The 26,393-nt window shown below is 39.2% G+C and overlaps 1 protein-coding gene across 4 annotated transcripts; it reads left to right on the forward strand.

Annotated features, from left to right (window-relative positions):
* The first annotated feature begins 5,717 nt into the window (after positions 1 to 5,717).
* Positions 5,718 to 25,741, forward strand: TM6SF1 (transmembrane 6 superfamily member 1). Of its 4 annotated transcripts, XM_080607729.1 has the most exons (11): positions 5,736 to 6,136; positions 8,206 to 8,309; positions 8,760 to 8,814; positions 9,256 to 9,353; positions 10,325 to 10,428; positions 11,260 to 11,342; positions 12,741 to 12,862; positions 16,364 to 16,468; positions 18,693 to 18,785; positions 19,791 to 19,910; positions 25,368 to 25,741. In XM_080607729.1, the coding sequence occupies exons 2-11, from the start codon at positions 8,307 to 8,309 to the stop codon at positions 25,557 to 25,559; spliced, it is 975 nt and encodes a 324-aa protein (XP_080463855.1). In that variant the 5' UTR covers positions 5,736 to 6,136; positions 8,206 to 8,306; the 3' UTR covers positions 25,560 to 25,741. The 4 variants fall into 4 exon arrangements, with proteins under 4 accessions (XP_080463854.1, XP_080463853.1, XP_080463855.1 ...); XM_080607728.1 differs by lacking the exons at positions 8,760 to 8,814; positions 25,368 to 25,741 and adding an exon at positions 24,933 to 25,266 and having other exon boundaries at positions 5,718 to 6,136; XM_080607727.1 differs by lacking the exon at positions 8,760 to 8,814 and having other exon boundaries at positions 5,733 to 6,136.
* Positions 25,742 to 26,393: the final 652 nt, after the last annotated feature.

Here is a 26,393-nt window from a genome sequence, read left to right on the forward strand (position 1 = left end):
CAACACACTTCCAAGGTCTATGTAATGGCCTGAGATAGTTCAGGCTGTGTCTTTTTGCTATGGAAATTCATAGAACTTCCTAAATTATGATCTTCCTTTACCCATCAGCAGGAGGGTAGAAGAGAGGCTGGATTTACACACACTGAAGAAGAACTGGAGAATTTGGTGATAAAACTGCAGGGATTTCTGAGATACTTGTGACGCCAGGGATGTCCCAGACACAGGAATGTCTGCCCAGAGGCCCTGTCCTTCCCCGCCAGTTAAGCCCAGCCAGTTCTGTGAGAGCCATCAACAGGGTTTGGGTTACAAAGCATATTGTTTTCAATCATTTGTTCCTGAGATTATTTAAATTCTCCTCCCTTTCCTTTGTTTCCCCACATGAACTCAGCTTTGTGTATGTTCGAAGTACTTGTTATGATCTGAGTTTTTGAGCTGGCACATATTTTTACAGGGATTAGTAATTGTTATCATAAGCAGCTAGCATCACTTCACTGCTTCATGAGGGAAGAGAATAATTCAGTGTAAATCATAGGTTTGTTTCTGATTAAACTTCCTGGTTGGGACCTTTCAACAACTTTTCCTTTCCGTGCTCAATTAGATTCTTAAAAGTTGTTACCATGCCATTGCTGTGGATGCCACACATACATAGTTCCATTCCCGTAACTGAATCACTATTAGCATTAAAATTATTCAAATGTGTAAATTTGTAGCAACAATGCTTTCAAATAATAACAATAAAGTTATCTCTGGATCCATGCAAGCACAGAAAACAAAATCTGAGTCTTACATCTGAGGACCACTAAAGGTCAGGGATTTTTTTTTTCAATAATTCTTTGCCCTATCATTTCCACAAGTACTTCTTTTATGTGAGCATTTAAATGTGCATTTTCAGCTGTGCTGCTTAGTTGTCCTGGAGCATTAAGGTTGTTATGTACCTTGTGTCCCCAGTTATATTGATATACTCCTCCAATTTTTAGTGATAATACTCATAATTTCTACATAATTTCAGTTAATATATTGTAATTGTAGCTTGTAGTGCATCATTGCCATAAACATTTCCGCTAATAAATATAGTCCTGGAAATATTTTCAGAATCCTAACTTAAAGATGTGTATAAACATCTGGCACAAACTGGCACAAACATCACATGGAAATTTTGCAACACTCCAGCTGCGGAGACAGCTTTCATTCTGCACATTTTCGTTCTACACCTTTTCATTCTGCACATTTATATATTCCAAAGTTATACTACAAATAATATTCTTCACATCGTTTATCTGAAAGTGATTTATGAAACCAATTAATCAAGCCTTAGAGGATTTTACTCACCACATACCTGTTTTAAATAACATTTCAAGTACTGACATAGCTGGCTCTATGAAAAATACTATACTATGCCATATTTTTAAAATAACTACGTATGTTCTGTTACTGCATAGCTGGGGAAGCAAATGAGGGAAATATCTTTTATTACTTATTAGTTATTACCAACATATCTTTATGATTTAACAGTGAATGTTTTGTGAACCTATTTACTTTTCAGTCACTGCTAAGTACATGCAGTCTGCTGAGGCACAGTAGCATTTCATTCAGCACACACAGCTCCTCCACTTCTAACAAGGTGTTTAGTTAGCACTTTTATTTCCACATGATTAACAAGATTCTTATTGAGAAGCCACACTCTTGCCACTTGCAGTTTAAGTCAAATAATACAAGTGACATTTGTGACAAGTGACAAAAGTACTCCTTTTACTGTAATGCTTATTAAATTTATTCTGAAACATCTCTTTCCCTCTTAAGATTATTCATTGGTTAGTAAACAGCCTGTAGCACAGAAAGCAGCTCTATTCTGGGGGTACTGATACTCGATTTTGGAAGTGAAATAAACACTGATCACTAACTCCTTCTTGTTGCTTCTGTGCTAGTGTGATTGCTGCTGGAGAATCCCCCAAATCCTCAGCAGATCATTAGCATGTGCCCTCCTGATCCCCAGTGCGTACCATATGAACTACATTATATTGCCTCTGGTGCACCACGCACTCTGAGTTACAACAGAAATTCTGAAATAGAATAGGTTGGATTTAAAGCTGTCGGGGGGTTGCAATTATATGTAATCTAAGCTGTTTTCTCAGCAAATGAACAGATGGAACAAAAGTCCCAAACACAAAGCTTTTAATTCACCTTTTAATTCATCTTCTAATTCATCTTTCAATTCATCTTTCATTTCATTTTTCAATCCACCTTTTTCTGGACAATAGGTTACTGACTTCTGCCTTAAAAATGTAACTGCACTTACAGGAAATATACTCTAAGGAGTGTATGAGCTTAGCTCAATAGAACTGAATGACACAAGTTGTTTTGTACCAGGATGGTATTTTGTAGCTGGCATCATAATGCAATGAAAGTTTGCTGCTTGGCAGAGCCATATGCGAACACATGAGCAATGCTTCCAGGAGCTATAAATAGAGTCTCTTAATCCTTGCATTGATCTTCGTGTGCTTGCTTAAGGTTCACCTACCTATATTTGTATAGATTAATGTCATTCCTTTGATTTAAAATAAAATCAGCTATGTCTCAATATAATGTTAAGCCCTACAATTTGTTCTGATTTAGGAGGCAGTTATTAAAGGTAAGAGCTGTTTCCCAGACTAAAAGTAGATGCAAAGACCTAGTGGTCAGTTAGTCTCCTATTTTGAAGCTGACCATTAATAAATAAGCATATTTATGTCCTCCACAGTACTCTTTTGCTGGCACACTTACAAATGCCTTCTTAGTGCTGACATCAAGACTGATCTACTGCCATTTAGTAGAGAGACTGAAGAGAAACATCTTCCGTATTATAAATACAGGTTATTGATCCAGCAATGGTCTAACAAAGAAGCTGACAAACACCACCCCCAGCTTATGGCTTTTGAGTTGAGTATCACCAGTCTGGTGGCCACACACGTGGATCTGGTCTGTTGCTGAGGACAGGATTCCCAGGGAGGAATCCACCACGTGGCATAAGGCTGATGCTGGTGATTTGAGAAAGAGTTGAGCTACCTATCTGAAAATGACCATTTGGACAAAAAACATATAGTTTCTGACACAGGAATGTTATAGTGTGGTGAAGGATCATTGGTTTTGACACTGTGCTGCTGAAGAGCTTGTCTTTCAGATGAAACGCAAGACCAGAACCCATGGTGTCAATAAATACGATTCTGTGACAATTTCTGCATGGGAAGGAATCTAAATTTTCAAGTTTTTGTTATTCCATTTTGCTTTGCTATGCTTTGCTGCAGTTTAAGTGGGGTGTACTTGTTTTTCAATCTCAAACTGACATCCAATATTGCTAGATAGTTGAATACCTGCATGAACTTCTACAAGCGATGGCACCCACATGCCTCATAAAGACGTTACCATTCATAAAATTCAGGAAAAAGAAATAGAAAATGCTTTTCCAGCATCAAGAAATGAATATAATCGATTATGTGACAGGAAGCTGAGAGGTTACACTTATTCTGGTGACAGCAGCTTATCAACACCACTTTCTTGTAACACTTTGATTAGTAATTATGTTGTTAAAGACACCCTATAGCTACCTTCATTTTTATATTGCTCTTCTGGTACACGGGGTGTTACATACAGTTGAAGTTCTCTTCCCTTCCTCCTCCACAAGACTACTTTAAGCTTTCAGGACATACATGTGTTGGAGGACTCCTGCTTTTAATCTGAAAGTGTTCACTCAGTAAGATACTTTGCTGTTTGACTAATATTTTTTGACATAAAGCCAAGTTTTGAACTCTTTGCTGCTAAGGAAGTTGGTCAGTGGTTATGGGTTGCACTAACTGAACAAGTTTCTAGAACTGGTGTCTGATATACAAATTATTACACTACAATGTGCTCAGACTCAAAATCGCATTTTTTTTCCTCTTTGAAAAGCTAAAATGCAGGGTCCCACACCTGACCCTCTGCTTGATGGAAAGTTTTTAGCCACTGCTGTTGGAGGAAGAGATCAATTTGGTGGCTTTGACTTGCTAGAACTCCAGAAACAGGAGTGCTGGGGATGTTATTTTCTTTATAAAGGCTGAAATAGAAGCCAGGGTACTTTGGCACAGAGAAGCAAAGTTGGAATGAGAAGTATCTGTAGCTACTAGAAATAAAGATTTCAGCAGTGGAAAGGGCAGAATAGCAGAATTCACATGTTCAATACAATTATGGATGGACTTGGGTGTTCCTCTGTCCAAAATGGAAAGGAGTAATGGAGCTGGAAGGCTTGGTAGTGCTTTGTTCACAGGGTGAGAGATGAGAATGTAAGGAAAAGAACATGCCCTTTTGAACAAACACTTCAAACATGCCATATTGTAGGGGTTTATTCTGCCAGCAGGTGCTTATAACTTATTATTTAATCAAAATCTGATAGATCTCAACACAATAGATTCAAAGAGTGAACCCTCCTACTGGTGTTGTTTGTCTACCACAAAAAAATATGCCCTGACAATTCCTACTCAGAAGCTGAAAGAGGACTCAATAATAAACAATCATAGTGCAAATCAGCTCTGGAATATGCTGGCAGAGTGGTAAGGAAGAAGTTTCCCACATAGCATTTGGCTATATGGACAGAGGCACTAGGAGAAGTTTGAGACACGAATCTTGAGACTGCTCTGTGGCAGCTGCATACAAATGAGCAGCCTATACATTTGAAAGCTTGAGAAGTAAACCGGCTGTGCATTGAAAGGTAGGCATTTGGAGGTGATAAATTTAGCCCTGACTCATCCAATGGCAATTTTGACACTTGGGTGGACTAGATTACTTTTAGGAGTTGCATCATATTTTTACCAGATAGTTTGATTGGGCATGGTTTAACCTATTTGTATTCCTATGGCCAGACTGTAGACCTTTCTCAGTTGAAATAAATATGCAAGAATTAGTTTGTGTATAGTACATAGAGTATAGATATGTTCTGGGTCATCAAGTTTCTTTCTCTAAGAGGCGGTCATGTCAGTTGGTCTATTGAACTTAAACTTACCAAATGACATCTTAAGGCTTGATTTCTTTTTTTTCTAAATCACTACTCTTGTCATGAAAGATTTTGAAAACCCTTTAGTGTTCATAGCTAAAAATCAGTTTCCAAAAACTACCGTGAAAGTTTCTTCACACCTTTGTCCTACAAATTAAATAGTTCTTTCCTCTCCCTGGTGCTAACTCCTCAAGTATTTACTGAGATCATTTGTATGCCAAGCTCCTCAGCCTCCTCCTGATGGACAGGTGCCGTCTCCCCAGCCACCTTAGCTGTCCTCCTCCTCAGTCCTGGGCGAATTCCACATGATGGAACCGGAATGTGCGGCTTGTTGCAGATGGGTGCTTTTACGACGCCTTTAGTGCTGCCCGATCTCCACCAGACAGAGCCCGCCTGGCATGCCAGAAGTGCATTTGCTGTTTTTTCCCCCTTGTGGCACAGGACACCCGTTCTCTCCTGCAAATGCCCGGTGTTTAAACGTTCACTGAATTCTAGGAATAGCGGTTTTGCTTTCTGCCTGCCTCGCACACAGACTGCCCCCACCTTTGTTTGCACGCTGACAGTTTATGGCATTAACACTCCCGTACGGAACACACTCGGAAGCCAGAAAAAGCGCTGACGGCCTCATTTTTGTTCTTTCTCGTTACTTAAACGGGAAAGATGAGTTCGGAATCGAAACTTTTCAAAGCTCTCCCCGGCCTCCCGGCTCCTCCCGGCCCCGCGCCGCTCTGTCCCTTCCGACGGGGCTCCCTCAGCCGAGCCGGCAGCGCTGAGGGGACGGCGGCGGCCGGGCCGAGGCTGAGGGTCAGGCCCGCCCGCCGCCGGGGGAACAACGGGCGGCTCCGGTTTCTGAGGCGGATTTAACCTTCCCCGAGCGGGGCGGGAGGGGGCGGCCCGCCTCGGGGCCCGGGCTGGCGATGGGGCGGGCGGCGAGCGGCGGGCAGAGCCCGGCGGGCCGCGGGAGCCTGGCCCTCGGCGGGGCGGGAGGCGCTGAGGCGGCGCGGACCATGCGCGGCGCTCGCTGAGGCAGCCTCCGGCCGCGGGGATGAGCGCCTCGGCGGCCACCGGCGTCTTCGTCCTCTCCCTCACCGCCATCCCCGTCACGTACCTCTTCAACTGCCTGGCGGCCAGCGGCAGGTGAGGCGGGCGAGGCCGGGGGACGGCTGCCGCCCGCGGGGAAGGCTGAGGGAGCCCGGCGGGTATTTTTAGCGGCGGCGCTCAGAGAGGGCAGCGGCGGCCGCGGGGCCGAGGAGGGTCCGGGTCGGGCCGGCGGGAGGCGATGGAAGAGCCCGGGGCGAAGGCAGAGCGGCGGCGGGAGGGGAGCGATGCGAACGGGGGGACAGCGGCTCGGCCCCGCCTCGCCTCGCCTCACCTCAGGCGAGCCCCGCGGCCCTCACCTAAGGGAGCGCGGCGGGAGCGAAGCCGCCCCGAGGAAACCCTCACGGCGCCCCGAGCCCGCGGGCTGCTCGGGGGCACTGCCACAGCCCAGCTCCGGTTAAAAACGAGAGGAAGGACTCACCCGCCTCGCAAAACTTGAGAGCCGCACGCTTCAGGCACCCCCTGGAGACGTGCGGGTTTTGGCTGAAAACGACAGTTTGCCCCCCGAAAACATGGGATCCCAGGATAAACTGCTCTCCTAGAAAAGAAACGTCCTCTCTTGTGGAGAAAAAACCACCAAAACAAACACAAAAACCAACGTACTTAAAGATTCGTGTGGTATTTTGTGGTCTCACAGCCCGGGGTGTTTTGCAACGTTATTGCATAAAAATATATTGCTCCATGTTTCTAGGGCTTTGCTACATCTGTTCGTTCCTCATTTTCCTTCATCTGGCCGGTAACTTTTTTCGTTTGTTTGTTTCTCACTGCTAGAGAAATGTTGGCTTACTTGACTCATTGCCAATATTTGTTTCAAATTGACAAACTGCAGTGAAAAGTCACTGCAATATCATCAGCGCCTGTAATGGCAAGAAGAAACCCATCACTGGTAAAACAGGCTAGCAAAAGGTTCAAACCATGAGATAAATCCACAGGCTAGCGCTGCTCATCGTGACTGAGAACGTATGGGTGTCTATATCCCCAAATACGGGATCTTGCAAAGTTTTTCCAATAATTTAAAATAGTTTCACTAAGGCTGAAATTGTCAGTCAGTATTATTTCACAGAATCACAGAACCGTAGGGGCTGGAAGGGACCTTGAAAGACCATCGGGATCATTATTTGTACATAACTTGTTTTCTTGATACATAGAGAGGTACTCTGTAAAAACATTGTGCTAAGTATTTTTTAGTTTGTGCTTCTGGAGTTTACCTAAGTTTTCCGTTTTTTTTTTTTTTTTTTTTTTTCCCCTTGTGCACAAGCACAAAAGTGAAGACCGAGGAGAGTCTGTCTTAAATAGAACTGGATACAATTTACACCTTTAGAGATGTAAGCCAATTTCAAACATTTTCTTAACTCACATTTTTGTGGGGGAGGAGACATATTTGCTTTGTGCCGAAGACTCTGGTGCTTCCCTCCACTACCTCTTTCATGCACTAGCATTAGAGCCGCAGCTTCAGAGGACAGGTCTTCCCTGCAGAGCCCACCTGCGCTTCTGCCAAAGAGCTGATTCTTAACCACCCCAAGCCACCCTGCCTTACAGGGCTCAAGGGACCTTTGGTAGCACTTCCAAAACTAGACATTAGATCCGTTATAGGTGCTCCACGCTGCTACTCTGAGTCTATGAGACTGATGTCCTTTATTTGCAAATACGTATTTTCTAGAGTAGATAATTTATTGCTGAGGTTGGACTAAATGTCCCTAATGATCCCTTTTGGCCTTGAAATCTCTGCATTTGTGACTTTCACGTCTCATTGGCCTTTAAATTTTCCATCATCTTTGTTTATTTTTACAGATACCAGTATGAACACTGATTTCAGTCAGACAAATCTAGGCTCCTGGATATGTTGTTTATCTAGCTATTTTTGTATTTTCTTTTTTTGGATGGTCACATATAAAAAGGCACATTCTGCAAAACTACAAAATTAATACTATGACAGCCTATGCAATAGACTTTAAAAACAAGCCTTTTCAGTATTAGAAGTTACTTGAAGTGTACGTACGTGTGAGAGTGGGCCTGTCATTTGAGGATAGCTAGTAAGAAAAACTGAAGAAGCATGTTTCTGTCTCTGTCTTTCTTTTAAATCACCTTTCTTTTTAATACTGTTACAGTTCCTGGTCAATTGTTGCAGTTGGATTTCTGGTTCTGGTTTTTATTGCTCTGTTGGCTCGTGTTCTTGTCAAAAGAAAACCACCAAAAGACCCACTGTTTTATGGTATGTCTTTGTAACACGGAAGCTAAATTAGAATGTATTAATTTTTGAAAAGGATAATGTATGATGGTTATTTCATATTGAACATTTAAGGCATGGCTTCAGAAGCCATTCTATCCATATCTATACTTACTTTTTAAAAGGAAACCTTAGATTTAGATTACTTCATAGCAAAAACATAGAAGAAAAAAAACCAAAACACTGCAATTGTGCCTATGGCTGGCCCAAGTTGGAAATTTATCCATGTGGGACCATAGGCAAAGCAGCATACAAACTACCTGTATTTGCCCTCAGTCTTCCTCCTCCTTACATCTTGTAGGCATCTGTCCTGCAATGTTCTGAGTGAGGCTGGGAACTCTCAATTCACGCAGAAGTCAAAGGAAATAGATAACATAAACCTAACACAGATAAATTTCCTGTCTCAAATGAGTGACTCACTACCTTGCCCAATAGGTCTCCCATGGACTGCAGTGGCTAATGCAGTTTGCATTGCTCACCTTCAAAAATGGCAAGTTACATTTTCCTCTCATCTTCCTTTTTATTTATTTATTTATTTATTTATGTCCTTTCCCCTTTCCAAGAGATAGTTACATTTGAGGTTGTATACTTTATGCATTTAAGATTTTTGAAAGCCTACACAGTGCCTTCTTCACATGCTGATTTTCCATGGAGATTAATGGAGGCTGTGCCTACAGCTCTACGGGATTTCACATTTCTATGAAAAGCTTCCTAAAAACCTCCTGATTCCTAACTAATAGTTAAAAAACGTTAAGCTACATGAGGAAGTCTTATTACATTTTAAATGTCCGTTAAATGGCCTCAAAGTAGATGCATCTAGTTCAGTAGATCTCTGCTTGACTGAATTTGTCAGACTGTGAAGTGACTGCATGATTCCAAGTCTTTAAACACTTATGATTTTTTTAATGTATTTTCCTTTATCTTATTACAGTTTATGCAGTTTTTGCCTTTACTAGTGTAGTGAATCTAATAATTGGACTGGAACAGGATGGAATTATCGATGGATTCATGACCCATTACTTGAGAGAGGTAAACAATTGTTTGACTTACTTATAAAAATACAATCTTTACTATGAATAACTTGTTGCAGTATTTGTCACAGAAAAATAGCCATTTACACATGCCACAGAACCTCCTTGAAGTTGGTCACTGACCTGTTCAATTATTGTTATGGACAAAACTTTCGTGGACTTGAAATCACTGATTCATTTGGAAAATGGGCATCCCTTTCAAGGTCCAACATTATGTAATTTAGTTGAAGTAATACTGTTCTGTATTAACATCTGTGGTAATTATGTGGACCGTACACATTTGCAAAAAATCCCATAGTCAGCACTCAAAAGTGAATGAGTGTTGCTATATCTAAGTGCTTTACCAAGAAGGAAACAAAATTGTTCCTTTATTTTTGCCTGATCACTTTAATAAATATAATTACAGTAGAGTTAAAAAATGATGGTGCCAGATATCTAGTCAGCAGAATCTGCTGGCTGCTGAATATCAACATCCACCAAAAATAGCTCAGTAAGAGCTTGATTTGAAAGTCACTGAAGTCATTGAAAACATTCTATGAACTTTAATGTGAAATGAGTTGGGCCCTACAAGGTTATATGTTGTCATCATCAACAAATTCTATCCCGTTGATCTCTAGATTGCTCAAAGTATCTTTGTTACTTGTTAAATGTATCTTTACTTCATTGCTTTTATCGTTAAAATACTAAAAAGTAATATTTCCATAATATAGCAGAACAATGGCTGATAGTCATACAGGAGTTTTCCCTTCCATCTTGCACCCTGTTTTGCAAGTATATAACTGATTTAATTATATTTGATCCTGTCTAAATTAGGTTTGTGCTTGGAGACACGTTTATTGATAGTTAAAAACTAGATTGACAAATCATCAGTTACTTTTCTCAGATTGTTTCCTGCTATTCTTTTTTTTAATTGGTTATTCATTATTCTCTCTTGAATCACTACGTTTTTAATTTATGTTTTTCCTGTAGGGTGAACCATATCTGAACACTGCTTATGGCCATGTGATCTGCTATTGGGATGGCTCAGCACACTATCTGATGTATCTGTTGATGGTGGCAGCTATTGCTTGGGAGTAAGTCATTTTGATTAGTGTATCTTTTAATTTGCTTGCATTCTCATATAACCTATAATGGGGTTTCTTTTCTATGCAGTACTTAGATTTTTCTTTCAGGACTGTTTTATGTTGTAGGCTAAAGCATCACTACTAACATTTCTTTATTCTTAGGAATTGTACCCTCTCCAAGTTGCCCTTTCTCTCATCTGAATGAGACCAACAAATCCATTGAACAGTAGTCTCTTTTCTTCATCCTGAGCATAGCCCTGCATGCGTTGTGTTAGTTAAAATGAAAACTTAAAGATGGTGCACATTAAAACCATGTAACGCCCCCTTCTCCCATAACATATTTATGATAGGACAACTGTATTATTTAGCATTATGACGTTCTCCATTTTAGAGAGAATCACACAGTTTCAAAGGCAGTGGCTCTTTCTACAAGTTCTTGTCTTTTTTGCTGTTGAAGAAAGTTTGAGAAGATAAGTACTTAAATTCCAGAGGCTAACATACCCTCTGGTAATAGAAGCACTACAGGAATCAAATTAATTATTAATTGCATAGCCTTGTAAAACATATGACATGCAAAATCATGAAGTCAGCCTTTCAATGAGTGAAACATAACAGCAAACAACTAAGGTTCATACAATAACCTTCTCAGACAGGAACGTAGAATTTTTTCAAGTCCTCACCTCAGAATAATAATCCACTGTTGTCTTGTGATGCAGATTTTAAAACACTTGCTTACTAAGATACCACGACAATCAGGAAAATATTTGAGGGTAATTTGGTGTAGTGGATTTTTAAGGCAAATGCAATAATTTTATTTTATTTTTTATTTTTTTTTAACAGACAAAGCTATAGATCCATTGGCCTCTACTGGCTGGGTTCCATTATCATGAGCATCATTGTCTTTATGCCTGGAAACATTGTGGGTAAGGACATAATTTATATGACCATATTTTTCCTGTGAAATATTTTCAAAATTCAGCAAAAGTCTGTCTATATTTTACAGCAGTATTGGTTCCTTTCTGCAATAAAGTAAAAGAGGAATTTCAGGAATATCAGTAAACAGAGGCAAGATGTTTCAAAATTTAAATATGAGGAGGGAAAGATGGACACTAGGAAAAGAAATCCTTTTGATTTACATTCTCAAGGTAAAAAAAAAAAAATTATATTTTGCTATACCCATAAGACTTTTATCCAAATCAGGTTTAATTTGAGCAATAAGACAATAACTGTCTCCTAGTAAAAATATAATCTGTATAAAATTGTATAAAATTAGTAAATTGTTTAATAGTCTGTCCTTCAAGCAGCTTAAGAGGAATCCAAATCACCTTTAAAAGTGAAATCTGGAAGTTATTTTATTTTCAAAATAATTTAACACTCCCAGATTTCTATGATAAATCAGTGTACAGCTGTGCTCCTGGAGGTTGAGAGTTGTAAATTAAGAATTTACTTCATGTCTTTCTAACAGGTGGTCCTTTAGGAGTGTCCACCCTGCCTCTGTCCCACCTCCAGTTAAAGATTTCCTTATTTAAGAAGCTTAAGTTGATGCAAAGTTGACCAGAATGCAACTGTAAATATGTTTCAGCCTCCAAATCCTGCTGTCAACTCTAAAACAGCTCAGTATGGTAGAGCTTTTTCTGACTGTTCATTGTGCAGTCTGGAACCAGTCCAGTGCTGTCTTTTGTAGAAATACATACACCACAGAGAAGACTGTCACAGTAAATCTGCAGGCTCTGTCTTCCTCTTTCCTGTGGGGAAGGCCAAGACACTTGTTTTCAAGAGCAAGCCTTTTTTTTTTTTCCTTTCTGACATAGAGAACAGCTAGTGTAAAAGACACAGTTTTCCTGATTTACCCTCGCTGAGGATAAGTCTCTACTTATATTTTGTCCATAAGTATTAGTACAGGCCTGTCGGAGAAATCAGGACTTTAGAAAACAAATGCAATACCAGATCTTAAAAAATACTAGACAAATTCATTTTTTTTCCTCCCTTCAAAATGCCATCTCTATTTGAAGCAGTGTAGAGTGACTGAGGTGGTTTCCAGGCCCCTCAAAAGAAAGCAGGTTTCTGAACTGCCTCCCTGTCTGATAGTTTCTGTCTCACCTCGGACTAACACTATTGGGTACATGATTTTTAATAAGAATTATGTGTTGCTTTAGCAGCAAATCCTAACATTTTGTCATAACATTATCAAACCTGAAGCAGCTATGATATTACATAGGATTTTTTTTTCATTATTTTTTAACTCCACTACAACACAACTTACAAATTTTTCATTCATCTTATGATTTATTTTTTAAAAATTTTTATCTTTTTTTTAACAGGAAAATATGGAACAAAAGTGTGTCCTGCCTTTTTCTTAAGCCTACCATATATTTGCCTTCCTGTATGGGCTGGGTTCCGAATTTATAACCAACCTTCGGTGACTCATGACACTCCAGTCAAGGTAAAATTGTTGTATTTAAGTGTTGGCTACTGTTAGGAAAACTAAAATATACTTAATGTTCCTACTGAGTTTTATAGGTGAGAGTGGAATGCTTTGTAACTGTTCACTGTTATGACAATTGCTGCCAGGCTGTGTAGACACTGTAAAAATACCTGTACTACAAGAACATTTCATTATGGTGGGATAAGGGAATAGCAGAAGTTTCTCATGTTTAGAGCAAAAGGCTCATTTCTAGAAGTAATCTTGTGGCTTTCTTCTTTTTTTTTTTTTTTTTTTTCCAACCTTAACTGATTGAAACATTAACATATACCAGCTTCATAAAGCGCCACACAATCTCTATAGAAGCTCTACAGGAAAGTAACCTTCTACAGATGACTACAGATTTCACATAGCTAAAACACTTATTTTTGTGTATTCTGCAATATTAGACTTTAGAGGTAAGACATTAGCATGTTGTTAGGAAAATTGTTTACGCTTTTTTACTTATTAAAAAAATTATTAAAAAAATGCTTATTTACAAACTGTTTAAGCTGTTTGCTTTGAATTTAATAGTTGGGCTGAAATAAAACAATGCAACAGTGGCTTATGCACTGTTTTATATGTATATATATAAAAAAAAGGAACAACCCTGCAGTGCAAAGCACAGAACAGATATTTGTTGCCATAAGCAAGCCAGTTTATTGCCACAGCATACCATATAAGTTTTAATATGATCAATTAATATTTTTGCATCGCAAGAGCTCCTGAGTCCCAGTCAGGTTTATTCTAGAACTGTAAATAAATTCCCTGATGAAGGAGAGTTCCTATTCCAAGGCTAATAGGCAGCTAGTGTGCAAGGGGCGTGTTCTAGTTAGTTCTCTTTCTAAAGAAAATCTGCAATTAGCTGAAAATTTGAACTTTTTTTTTTATCTCTCTTTATTCGGAGTTAGTATTAATAGATTTAGGAAGAAAATGTACTAATGCCTTTAAGCGTTATAGAAAAAATACTTACATGAAAGCAACAGATGTAATATATATTCTGTTGGCTAAAATAGTAATCGCTATAATGTTATTATAAACTGTTTAGTTAAAAACAACAACAACAAAAATGACAGAGAGCAGATAATCAAGTTTTGGGTGTTTTCTAATGGAAGTGGATGCATAGGAAAGGAATGGAGTTATGTCCTCATTTTGAATCAAAGCAAGCTGTGCTACAGTGTTTTACAAAGCCCAGCAGATTTATCTACAAGTATAACAGCTCAAGAAACAGTTTAAGGTAATTTAAACTTCACTAAAAAATTCATACGCATAAATTCAGATTTGCACATGAATTCTGAAGGGACTGACTTCTATGGACAGCACACAGGATTATCCCTGCTGCTTAAATCTGACCATGTAAGGAGCCTCTTAGAAGTTATGGAAAATAGCTTTTCCCTGGAAGTGAGAGAAAATGCTAAGTGTGCCTACACACTTCCTTGCTAAACAAAAGAAACAGTAGGATTGGCAAGATCTGTGCAGAGGTCAATGTTGCTTTCAATAAAGGGGAAACCTGTAGCAGGTTCTCTCTACCCAGCCTCTGTACTTAACACATAATTCATCTTAGCATGTACTGAAGTGACTTTGCTGTGTAAAAAGGAGTGTAAGGCAAAATTACTACGCAGCCGAGGTCTGACAGTGAAGTACCTATTGTCTTCCCAATTCTTTTTTTTTTTTTTTTTAAAGCATTGCATTTTCATTTTGTTTAGTTTAGAGAAAAAGGTGTAAGTTGCCAAGTGCCTTGGCAATTTCACAAACTAGTACTACACCAAATTTTGTTTCTACTGTTACATTGGCTTTGTCTCTGAAGGCTCTAAATACAAAGTTATATTGTAGTTTTGTGGTCACAGTAAATATGTACATTCATTTAATATACCTTTTGACAGGAAGGACTAATGAATATATGTATATAGAAATAAATATGTGCTTCAAACTTGGACAGAGTGGAAAGAAAATATATCAACCCTCAAATTTTCCAATATCCTTATGTGGTCTATATCTGATAATGACTTGCAACTCAGTAGCCATGGAACTCTTCGTCTTCCATAGGAATAATATTAGAAAATATATGTAATATATGAAAATATATGAACATTGCTACATTAGTACTTTAAATACTGTGAAGTAACATAGTTTTCTGAAAAGGATATTTAAAAAAATAATTTTATGAAAAGGATTGTCTGTGTATATAAAAGCCTTATTTTTATTAAACTACAATGCAGATCGTACAGTTCTTACTCAGGAATTGTGCTTGCAAAGTGTTTCTCTTGCTTCAGTGACTTTATTGTGATCTTAAGTGCTTTTAACTGTGCCTCTACATCCTAATTATTGTTTTGTGCTTTTGGAGACAATCCACAAGTATATGACAGGAAGGAGATCAGTTTTTTCTTTTGCTGCGTGCATGCCAACACATGGCTAATAAAAAGGAAGAGGAAATGAGTAACACGTATAAATGGGGAAGTTCTCCCTTTGAACTACAGAAAGGTATTCTGATGTGCCTATAATTTTGCCTGTGAATACAGTGCTGAAAGTGTACCTAGAATTATTTCCATGGGTCTAGTAAGTTTTAGCATGTAGACAAAGCAATCACTTTGGTTCCCCTAAGCCATGCTCCCTGTTAGATATCTACACGGCCTTTGTTACCCTACAGTCTGATCACCTCACATCTGCACACATGGTCCTGCAGGGGGATTCCTATTCTGAGGAAAGGAGGCATGGAACACACCAGACCCAGAAGTGCTTCAGTGCCTGCCAGAAGAATCCATGGCACACAGCAATTAAAGAATGAAAAGTGTATTTTCCACACGCTCTACAAACTCCCTTCATTCGCTATTTCTGCATTACGCATTACAATAGGTTATTTGCTCACTGAAGTCAGCGGAGACCTCTGCTAGCCAGAGAAAAGCTTTTATTTTATCCCTGTTACATTAATTTTAACAGCAGTACAGGCTGCTGAAAATTAGCATTCACTGTCAATAATGATGAGCCCTCATTTTGCTGTCCCTCCAAGCAGTCCTTTTAAAGCATATCGGATACAACTTCAAATGCTTGAGATAAATAAACCCACATTTCCAAAGCTTTTCTACAGACAGACATTCAGGAACATGAATTCATTTAAATTAACAATAGATGCAACTTTAAAGGAAGTTAGTTATACCGCTTTGAAGCCTGGCATGATTTCAGAGTTAAAGCAATGTTAAGTTGCTTTGAAAGTAAACTAATCCATACTGAAATGGCTTTAGTTGGATCCATCCATTTCTAGAGTTTATTCAGACTAATTTTCCTGACTGCATACTATAAAGACCAAAGTCGTCTTTTTAGATGCAGAAATCTTTCAGTCCCTGAGGTCGGTGGGAAAAAGGTAACATAACTGAGAACTGCTTCTATCATGATGTTTCACCACTTGAACCTTCTTGTAGTGATTAATCTGAGGTTAAATCCACGTTATGCAGAACTGGGATGTACTAAACACATTCTGTATTGCAGGTGGTTCAGGAAGTGCAGAAGAAAGGACTCTTAAGACGACCAATAGATTTGATGTTAGCTGCATACCTCATTCTAGCAACGGGGTTTTGCATATTTAGGGGCATGGTAAGTTGAAGATAATTTAATATTCTTGTCTGTATTTTTCAGAGAAAATTTAAAATTTGTTTTCCTAAATAAGATCTTGTAGCAACTTTGTGGCAAAAGATATGCATATTTCAGTCAAGGGAAATCCTTTAATTTTCAATGTTGGAATAGGCCTTTATATATGAATATATACATATATATTTATCCTATGTATAGGACAAATTGATATTTAGAATAATTATTGGTGCTTTACTTCTCCATTTTTCTATATGTAAAGACTGGCTTTCAGAAGAAATTCGGTATGCAATTACAAGAGCAAATAGCATCCCATGGGGCCTAAATATTGCTTTCATTGGTCTACTGTTGAACTTATGTCCAAGAATATGGAAGCAAACCAACTAAATTAAGCTTGCGTTTGTGTTTTTCTAAACAGAGATCCATAGTTCAAATTAGAAAAACCAACCTAACACTGCATGAGAGAAAGGAGAAGCTTTCCACCTGGAGAGGGGGAAAACAAACAAACAGGATTTATCCATGTTACCTGAACAACACACATTGTTTCTTCTTAGCTAGAATGATTTTGTTCTTACATTTGTGTTTTAAGCACAGGTGATTATATTAAAATTTCAGAGGGAATGAGTCATGAGTCAGGATCAAAAATGCTTGTTGAAGGAGATGAATCCGGTAGTAGGTAAATCTAGTCCTCTGTCAGCTGTTAATGCATTTTCTGTCTTAAGCAGAAGGGAAGCTGCATATCATCCAGTGATCAGAGCTCAAATGTTTAGGTGTTTTAGAAAACTGGCTGCCTGTTTGATTTGTAAATCTGATCCAGTCTGGAATAATTCAAGTAACATGTGATAATTATCCATAGCAATATTTTATTCACCTAATGCAGATTGCCTTATTGTAGTTCTGCTCCTCACATTACTCTCATCTTCTGCTGTTTCTCTAAGAACTAGCCTCTCAACAAAAATCTTTTTTTTTTCCTTCTAACTTGTTGCAGACCACTTTATTTCTTACAGATCATGCTCCTTCAGAGCACCACTCATGCAGGTTAATCAGCTTTTTACCTGTAGTTTTGCTATGGGAATCATTATCTTATGCTCTGACATCTAACTTTTATTCTGCAGCCCCACATCTCCATTTCTCAGAGGAACTGCTTGTGTCCCCCACTCCTCCTCCCAACCCCCGAAATGTGTGGTGATTTCCTTACATATTTCCATTACCAAAGCAGGATATGTTTACTGGCCTTACTTCTACATACAGAGAGAGATTCACTGAACATCTCTGTGTAAGCTGCAGGAACCATGATTTTGTGAAAAGGCTAATGAAACACAATCTTTTAGAGTGCATCCAAGAAGAAGATCTGGGTGCACATGCTGGAAAACAACAGGGAGGAATAGCCATTGCTGGTAAATCTTTCTACTTCCCCCTCAAAGTCACACAATAAACGCACATGAAATTCAGTTATGCAAAAGAATGTTCAGCCCTGCTATTAAATAGGCATTAACAATGCCTTGCTACAAACACTTAAGTGTGACAGCTGGTGATATAGACTGCTTACACATTTTGGAATAGTATTTTCATAGTAGTCCTTAAAATTCCTAATATAAAAAAGTAACTACTTTTGGAACTGGGTCTTTTCATGTTTATTGGGAACTTTGTTCTCTCTGTAGGAATATAAAATTCAATTATCTCTCCTCTTCTACCCCCTTTTAGAAATCATTGTAATTGTTTTTAAAAAACACCTGTCTTTGGAATCTGCATTGCTCTCCATTGCTACTTTTCCACTGTGCAACTCTTTTCTTGGACTACATCCATAGCTTGCTATCCTAAACTTAGGTGCTTAAACTCAAGTTACCACTGTTTGAAAAATCTTCCGTTCAAAAGCTCATTTGCTGCTATCAAAGTCTGGTTATCAGGCCAAATCAATAGTAACTATAGTTTTTACTACTGCATAGTCAACTGACTGAATTCTTTTCCAGTCAGAATTTTTGAAGTAGGCTGTTAGCATTTCCTTGCAACCCCTCCGAGCAGCAACTGAGAGGAGGCTGCATTTCAGCCTTTTTGTTTTGTTTTTAAATTGGTGATCAAATGGATCACCTTTGCAATAGATTTTCATCAGGCCTCCTGTGTATCAGTACTGCAGAGCACTACTGAATAGTTAGGGCTAGTAACAGGTATCAGGTTAGCTCATTTTAGAGAAAATTCTTTGTTCACAGGAAGTTTTAAAAATTCTTCTTAGATTGCTCTGGATTGCCCTGCTGAACTCTGCCGGCTATATATTCAACTTCACGAGCCTTACATAAAAGATCCTGCTGCCTATCCTAAGCTTCAGGTAAAGCATTGACTGTGGAGCATAGAGTGTTATGAACTGGTTTGTTACCTGGCACAAAGATGAAGCCATGGGTTGCCACAGATGACATCAATAAGGGAAGTATTTGTTCACGGCAAGTTAACCAGAATTTCATATTACCCACTAAATAGCCTTAAAGGGTACCAGCTTTTCATTGTGATAAGTTTAACTTGGATCCAAATCAGTTACCTAGAGTTACACATCCTAATTACGGATGATTCTATTAATACATTCCATGAAATAGATATGCATGATTTTTAGAATAATTGCCCTTCTTTTACCCTTTACATGGGCAAAGTAGACTTTCAGTCTGGAATAATGGAGCAAGGGGAGCAGTAGGACTAGATTCCTTAAGCTCATGTTGTGCTGCTGTCACCAGTGACACTCCTTGAAGCAGGATGCTTCTTACAAACCCTATTTACATTAACATAGCATAGAAGGGAATGTTTTCCTTTAGTTATGTAATATTTGCAAGGTTGCCATTCTTTTGCAACCCTGGCTACTGCATAAGGGCAGGGCCTGAAGAGATAAGAGGATTCACTAGTGGGACAATGACCTGTTCTTTCTGGGAAAGGGGATGGCTTGGGTATATCTCATATAGCAAAACTGAAAGCACCATGGAGCTTGAGAAATGGACACCTGTATTGGATTGGATGAGTTAGGTCAAGCCATGCTTATTAGATTGGTCCCAGCATGGTAAGCAGTAGGAGGAAGGAAAACATGTCCTGGGACAAAGAGGATTTGGAACAGGCAAAGAGACAACAGCCATTAATACTAGTGGAGGCCTTAGGGTAGCTAGATCCAGTCAACAGCATCCATGTGTGAAACTCTTCTCTCAAGAAGCTTATAGCTACAGAAAGGCCTGGGAGTCATTGCTCCGAGGAGTGTAGTTGTGAATAATCTCAAATCTTCAGTCAGCAGCTGGCTGATTTTTAAATGCATCTCCCTCATATTGCAAAGCAACTAATATTTGTGTTTAAAATGCAGATGCTGGCATACATGTTCTACTCTGTGCCATACTATGTGATTGCTCTGTATGGCCTACTGGTACCTGGTTGTTCCTGGATGCCTGATTTAACCCTTATACATGCTGGAGGACTAGCTCAGGTATTTCTTCGTAAAATGTTTACTCTTGAATTACTGGTTAATAAGTAGAGAACTATGGAATGAGTAAGGGGACCAGAACTTGATCTTGCCATGCTGGTTTTACACCATTGTAACACAGACCACCTTTTAGATCTGTGAAGAACTAACTTAAGGGAGTGGAGAATCAAACTTATTTTTTATCATGCTGCATTCTTGCTTTAGTAGACTTTTCTCTTTCTGCAGTATCTTTTCATTGCACTCATTTAAACCTTATTAAATGCCATTAATTCTTTAGCTGAGAGCATGAAGGAAGCCTGTTTCAAAGCTGAATAGTGGATCACATAAAAAAGAAAAAACAACAACAAACAACAAAATATAATGTTTCCATAATATAGGCTGGCCAGCTAGGTGATTTGAAAAAACAACAAACAACACAAACAAACAAAAAAGGAACAAGAATCTAACAGTCACACAAAACGGATATTATCAGTTGAGGATGCTGATGTAACTCTGGGAACCTCCTGGTCCACAAGCCGCAGTAACATTAAGACACGCTCCTGTTGCCAAAGGCACACCCATGATCATGCCTAACTCATTCTGTTCTGATTCTCTTAAACAGCTCTAGTTAATTACTAGATGGTGCTGATGGTTATAAGAACTCTGACCAAAACAACAACAAAAAGTTGACGAGCACTAGTAAACTACCTCTCATGTCACACAGATAAACACTGAACAGTTGAGACTGTGACAAGTAATTGATTTGTACTGTATGTAGGGTGTGAAATGTGCTGAGTATCCAGACAATGCAGAAAATATGCACATAATCCTGTAATAATGAAGAGAACATAGGGACACGGCAATAAAGGTAGTTCAAGTGTTGCTGTTTGACAAACACAAACCAATACTTTGTTCCCTATGCATGAGATAACATTCAGGGATACAAACCATAATCCAGCTTAACTGCCCAGTAAGGATGGGGAGAGTGACAGGTTATTTTCTATTTGTGAGCAACGATCACAGAGATTTACTTAAAAAAAAAAAAAAAAAAAAAGAGGATCTTGAATCACCAAATTATATCAAAACAGAATCTGGCAAACATTACTGAAGAATTCTAGATGCTCAAAGGTATCATAAATGTTATACAACTGTGTTCGGCCCAAATCGAATCTAAGAAAAGCACAACGTAGCTAAAGCAGGCAAGCCAGTGTCAGGAACCTCTCTCTACTGACAGATTACTCAGGTTTCATGAATTCCCCAGGCAGTAAGGAAAGAAACTGCTCCTTCAAGGATTATTTAGCACTTTGTGAAATAAACCAGAAGTCAAAGCGTGCTGACTGTCACAACCGTACAAATTTACCAAAATCTCAGACCCCCTGGAGATTGGAGGTGTTTCAACAAGGTTGTTTATAAGAAACAAATGTTTCTCATAACATATGCTGACTTTTTTTTTTTAAGTGGCACTTTATACTCAATTTCCCATTTTTATCTTTGAAGCTCACCTAGGCACAAGCACAAATTCTGTAGGTTGACAAAAGCTAATTGATTAAGTGAACTGTATACTGCACACTCGCCCTAATTCATTTTATCCCAATTCAAAGCCATTTTGCATAGTTTTTGTAGTTTTTACTGTAATGTACTGCACAATGAACTTCAGTCATCCCGTAACTGAGAATGATTTACTTGACTTGCCTTTGTGCAACTCAGGAAGGAAAACATGTGATAATGGTTTGAGGGCTCTTTTCCAAAGGTGTTTTGTTGTTGTTTTTATTTGGAGCACAAAACACATTTCCAGGTTTGTCTACTGTCAAAACTGTTGCAATTGATAATTAAAATAAATGTAGTACTGAAACACATTTTGCTTTCTGCTATGAGCGAAGGTCCAAAAAAGGCAAACATCTAAAGATGAAAATGGAGCATTGACCCCTGGGAATAAACACTGCTCCTACAGATAGGGGATGTTGGGATTTTAGTTATTTTTATTTCTATCATTATGAAATACATACTTTTGTTTTTGCAAAAACAAGTCTGAAAATGGCATGTGATGCATCCAAACCCTTTACAAGTGCCTAGCCCTTCATACACAGTAAGAAATATTCCGCTCTGTTTATTGTTTCCAGAATTACACATAGCTCTCAGCTTGAATTATTTGGTTACTGACATTCAGACTCCAAGAACAGGTTATGACTCTTCTCAGACTTTCTGAAGCTGCAGGAAGAGCTCTTTAGATGTCACATGACTGAAGTAGCAGGAGCTTTGATTATAAGGAGGAGCTCAAGTAGCCTCTGAGAACTTGTTAAAATTGGCATTCACCTATGCAAGTGAGCCACACGCGAAGTGATTAAGAGCCATGCCCCTGCTACCCACAAACCCTCCTGTCTCACCAGCTCTCCCACAGCCTTCTTCCCTGCTCTCTGAGGTGCAGAAAGTTTTTCTTTACTCCTCCACATAAGTGTTTTCCTTAATCCGGCAATTTTTGGTGGCTAGTTTCTGCAGTGCCTCTGATCTATAAGAGAACCTAAACCCAAGGAACATATTTCTCTAGGTTACTTTCTTCCCACTCCTTCAGATGTCTTCCCTTATGCTCATAAGACCTGGTCTGAACCCTTCGAAAATTATTTATGATTTTTTTCCGACTTTAATCAGACAAAGAGAGAAGGCACAGAGTGAAGACTCCTAACCTTTTTTTTCCAGGCTCTTTTTCTCTGGCTGGAGGACTTTCTTGATTGCAGGGTAGCAATTACTATGATTAGTCTACCAGCAAAAAATATTGTTAAAACAGACAAAAAATGCCAAAAAAAAAAATCTCCACTATTTCATACAAACAAGAAACTTAATGAGTACTAGGCATATACAAATTGCAGCTGTCAAGTTGATCAGTGCCACATCCAGCACCAGGCACCTTCCAGTTGTTTGGAATGGCCTTGTGAGCTGACTAGTCGAGGCTTTGAGGCCCGTGAAGGCTGTATGTTAATCAGATAAGGCTACCTGAGAAGTTAACCTGCTGCATCTTATCTGGTTGATTTCTCAGCCAAGGTTTGGGGTTTTGATTCTCAAAATTCCCCCCTTAAAGAAGGTTCAGTAACAGAAAGCCTAGTCACTGAGAGGATCAGATCACAGCAAAGTAACAGAGCAGACTCAAGGTTGTTCTCGCTTACTGAAACGCCAGCCTAGTGCACAATAGGCAGCACAGTGATCTGGAATGACCACCAGCTCTTACCTTTCTAGAAATTATGGATTTGGTAGGAGTCTGCCTGGCACTTGAAAGAAGAATAGGATTAGGATACTGGTGAATGAGAGACCTGCTTTAAAACACACTCACCCCACCCGCAAGGGGAACAAACAGAAAGACAACAAACAAAAAAAACCCTAGAAGCTGACTACATTCATGGAAAGGAAATATGTTAGATTAAAGACACAACAATTCTGTGAAGGTAGATCAAATTTCAATAAATAAAAACTGATTTTAACAGACCTAAATATCTTCCCTGGTAATGAAAAGAAAAACGCATTATATACAAAAATACATCTAGTAAATAATAACTTCATTTTATGGCACATCATTAGCTAGTGAGAATCTTCATGGGCTACAAATAGAATAAAAAGTAACAGTCAAGTGTGCCTGCTTTTTCTTTTGATAACTCACTAACGTGCCACAATTCTTGTAAGAGACAACACAAAATAAGGCTTAGATCTTCAAAGGCATCTAGGATGCTTTGGAGTTCTGGGTCTCTCAGAAGCTCTCTTACAACTCTTTCTGACAAGGTTCTTGAACTTGCTATGACTTGTGGCTGGCCACAGCTGCAGAGATAAACAGGAGAGCCTTGCAACCCTCCACAAAGAAGCACGTAGCTCAGCATTTTGTGCACCCCTTAAGTTCTAAGACACCACAGGGAGGGGCTTAGTGCTTAGGTAAACATTAGACAGCCCCAAACTTCCTACACAAAGCCTGGTGGTGGCAGCTGAGTATTTTCTTAGGAAACCATTACCTTGTATAATGGGAGGTCTCTGCTCCTGAGTGCTGGCTGCCTGCGCTGGGTTCCCAAGGTAAGGAAAGGCAGCAGGTATCTGAGCGAGAGCACCCAGCTGCCAAAGGCAGATCCCATCTGAGACAGGTGAGAACAAACGGGCTGCAAGAGATGGCTGAATTATTCAGCTGCTATAAAAAGGCCGCTGATAGTGTGCCCCTGAACATCTGCTTACTGTGTAATAGCTATTTACAGAAACATGCTAAGTGGCACTCTGCTGAAGTGTGTTTGTGTTTGATTTCTTTGATTACCCTGTTTCCTGACTCCGGTTTGCTAGATCAGTGCTCCCTGTTAAGTGGAGGTGGTTATAATCTCCTGAAAACCAATTTCCTTTTCTGTTTTGAAGTACGGTCTTAGCCTAACTTTTTGCTAGAGGGATGTGTATTAAAACACCTGCACTGTGTTTCACTTTCTAACTGTGAAGAGAATTGTGTTCTCTGTGAGTCCAAAATAACTCCTGCTGAAGCCAGAACAGAGGGCGTGATTTGGCCATAGCGTACTCCTCTGTGTTACTGAAATGCTGGTGTCCCTTTCTCCTGCTCTGCTTAAGATCAAATTTATGTTTATCTTCTCAGATCTCCCCCATTGCAAACTAACTAAATAAATAAAATTGGACACATGATAGTTAATGTGAACGAGCTGTTGCTTGAAATAGCAGGTAACAGATGGAGACAAAAGACAGCAACTATCCTGACACTTCTATCTTTAAATGTTTGTTTATGCTAAAAATATGCTTCAGCTCAGCAAGCCTGCCTTTGCATATAACCTTCACCGTAAACGTAACCTATACCTCAGAACCACCCCCAGCCCAAAGGCCAAATTTTACCAACGTTTTCTGAAATCATCAGGAGTTCTGGGATTTGTATTTGTAAGACTGGGCTTGAGAGTTAAACAAACAAACACTCAAACCAAAACAAACAGAAAAGAAACTAAGGTAGCTTCCAAGTTTTTATTTTCTGACTTTATTTAGAGTCAGCGTCTGTCTGCTTACTGCTGATGCCAAACACAATGTTCCTAGGCAGGTGGGTGCAAGTCCTACCCCCCTTCTGGGCTGGACTTAGCAGTGCAGACCTCTACAGTGAGCGAGCTCCAGTGGCCATCTGCCTGGGGAAGGATCATGGGCCGTGTTGCATGAATTGTCAGCCATAAGCCAAGGGTGAAACCCTACACCTGATGTAAAGATCAGTGCCACCATGCGCATAAAGTACACCTCCTACCGTGACACTGACAGCTCCATTTACGGCTCTTGTACCAAGATATGAATGACCTTAGTTCAGATTTTATTTTTGTTTTTGTTTACTGCTGTGCAAAAGTATGAAAGAATTCAGGAATAAAAGGGTTGGCTTGGGAAATGTCACTGGAGATGCATCCTTGCATGCAGATTATGCTGTCTTTCCAAAATATACATCAACTTTACCTTTTTTTTAATATATACGTTATATACACACCACAGGCTCAATTTTCCCATATTGGTGCTTCTCTTCATGCTCGAACTCCTTACATCTACAGAGTCCCTGAAGAAGCAAAACAGTTTTTTCTGATATTGAACATAATGTATGGGATTCTTCCCCAGCTGTTGGCTTACAGGTGTGTCAACATGCCAGAGTTTTTTATGAAAACAAAACAAGAAGAAAAAACGGAATAGCACAACAGTTTTCAGCTCCTCTTTCTGGCTGTGTATATAATTGGGCTTGGAAGTAACTGAACTGCTCAGATGGAACCCAAATGACGTGTGTAAGATGTGTAAAATTGCACAATTGTGTAAAGATGCATGGTCTGTTTTGTTTATCCTACTCAAAAAGGGAAAATAAAGACAACTGCCTTCAATATCACTTCTCAACATTTTGACTTTACGTTGTGGTGGGGTTGGTAGTTCACATACAGTTCATGGGTTTTTAAGTAAGCTTCCTTGACATCTTCAGAAATCCTGCATGGAGTTAAATAATAACTATATCAGTGTTCTGCCTCCACACGCTATCAGTGTTAGCAATCCCTATGCAAAGCTACTGTAGAACGTGAAGGTCAAGATTTTGAAATGTCAAAAATTAACATACGTAACTCTGTAACATGCACACGTTTTATTTGTCAAAAAGTATGTCTTGTGGGTCAGCCTCGTTAAAAATCCCAAGAAATCTTTTAAGAAGCAATCAACTGTCATGGTAAGACTCCATATGCAAATCATATAGTTTTGTTAATACTTTTAAGGATTCATTTCTGCAAGGACTACTCATGTGCTGGAAGTTAAGCATGTGCTTACCTGCATTTCTGCACTGGGCACGGAGTGCTCACTGCTGTGAACAATCAGGCCTGACAAAATAGCATGCGTTTCCCAAGAGGTTCTGCTGCCGTGTTTCTCTATGCAGCTACTTTTGCTAATGGTGTTAGGTCACGAACAAGTAGCAGCAAACACAGAGACCTCGCTTTGTGTGGTTTATGTTTCCATTTGCAATTACAACTATTTATATGACTTCTATGTGTA

The sequence above is a fragment of the Anser brachyrhynchus genome, assembly GCF_964034855.1.
Source record: "Anser brachyrhynchus genome assembly, chromosome: 11".
Classification (NCBI taxonomy): domain Eukaryota; kingdom Metazoa; phylum Chordata; class Aves; order Anseriformes; family Anatidae; genus Anser; species Anser brachyrhynchus.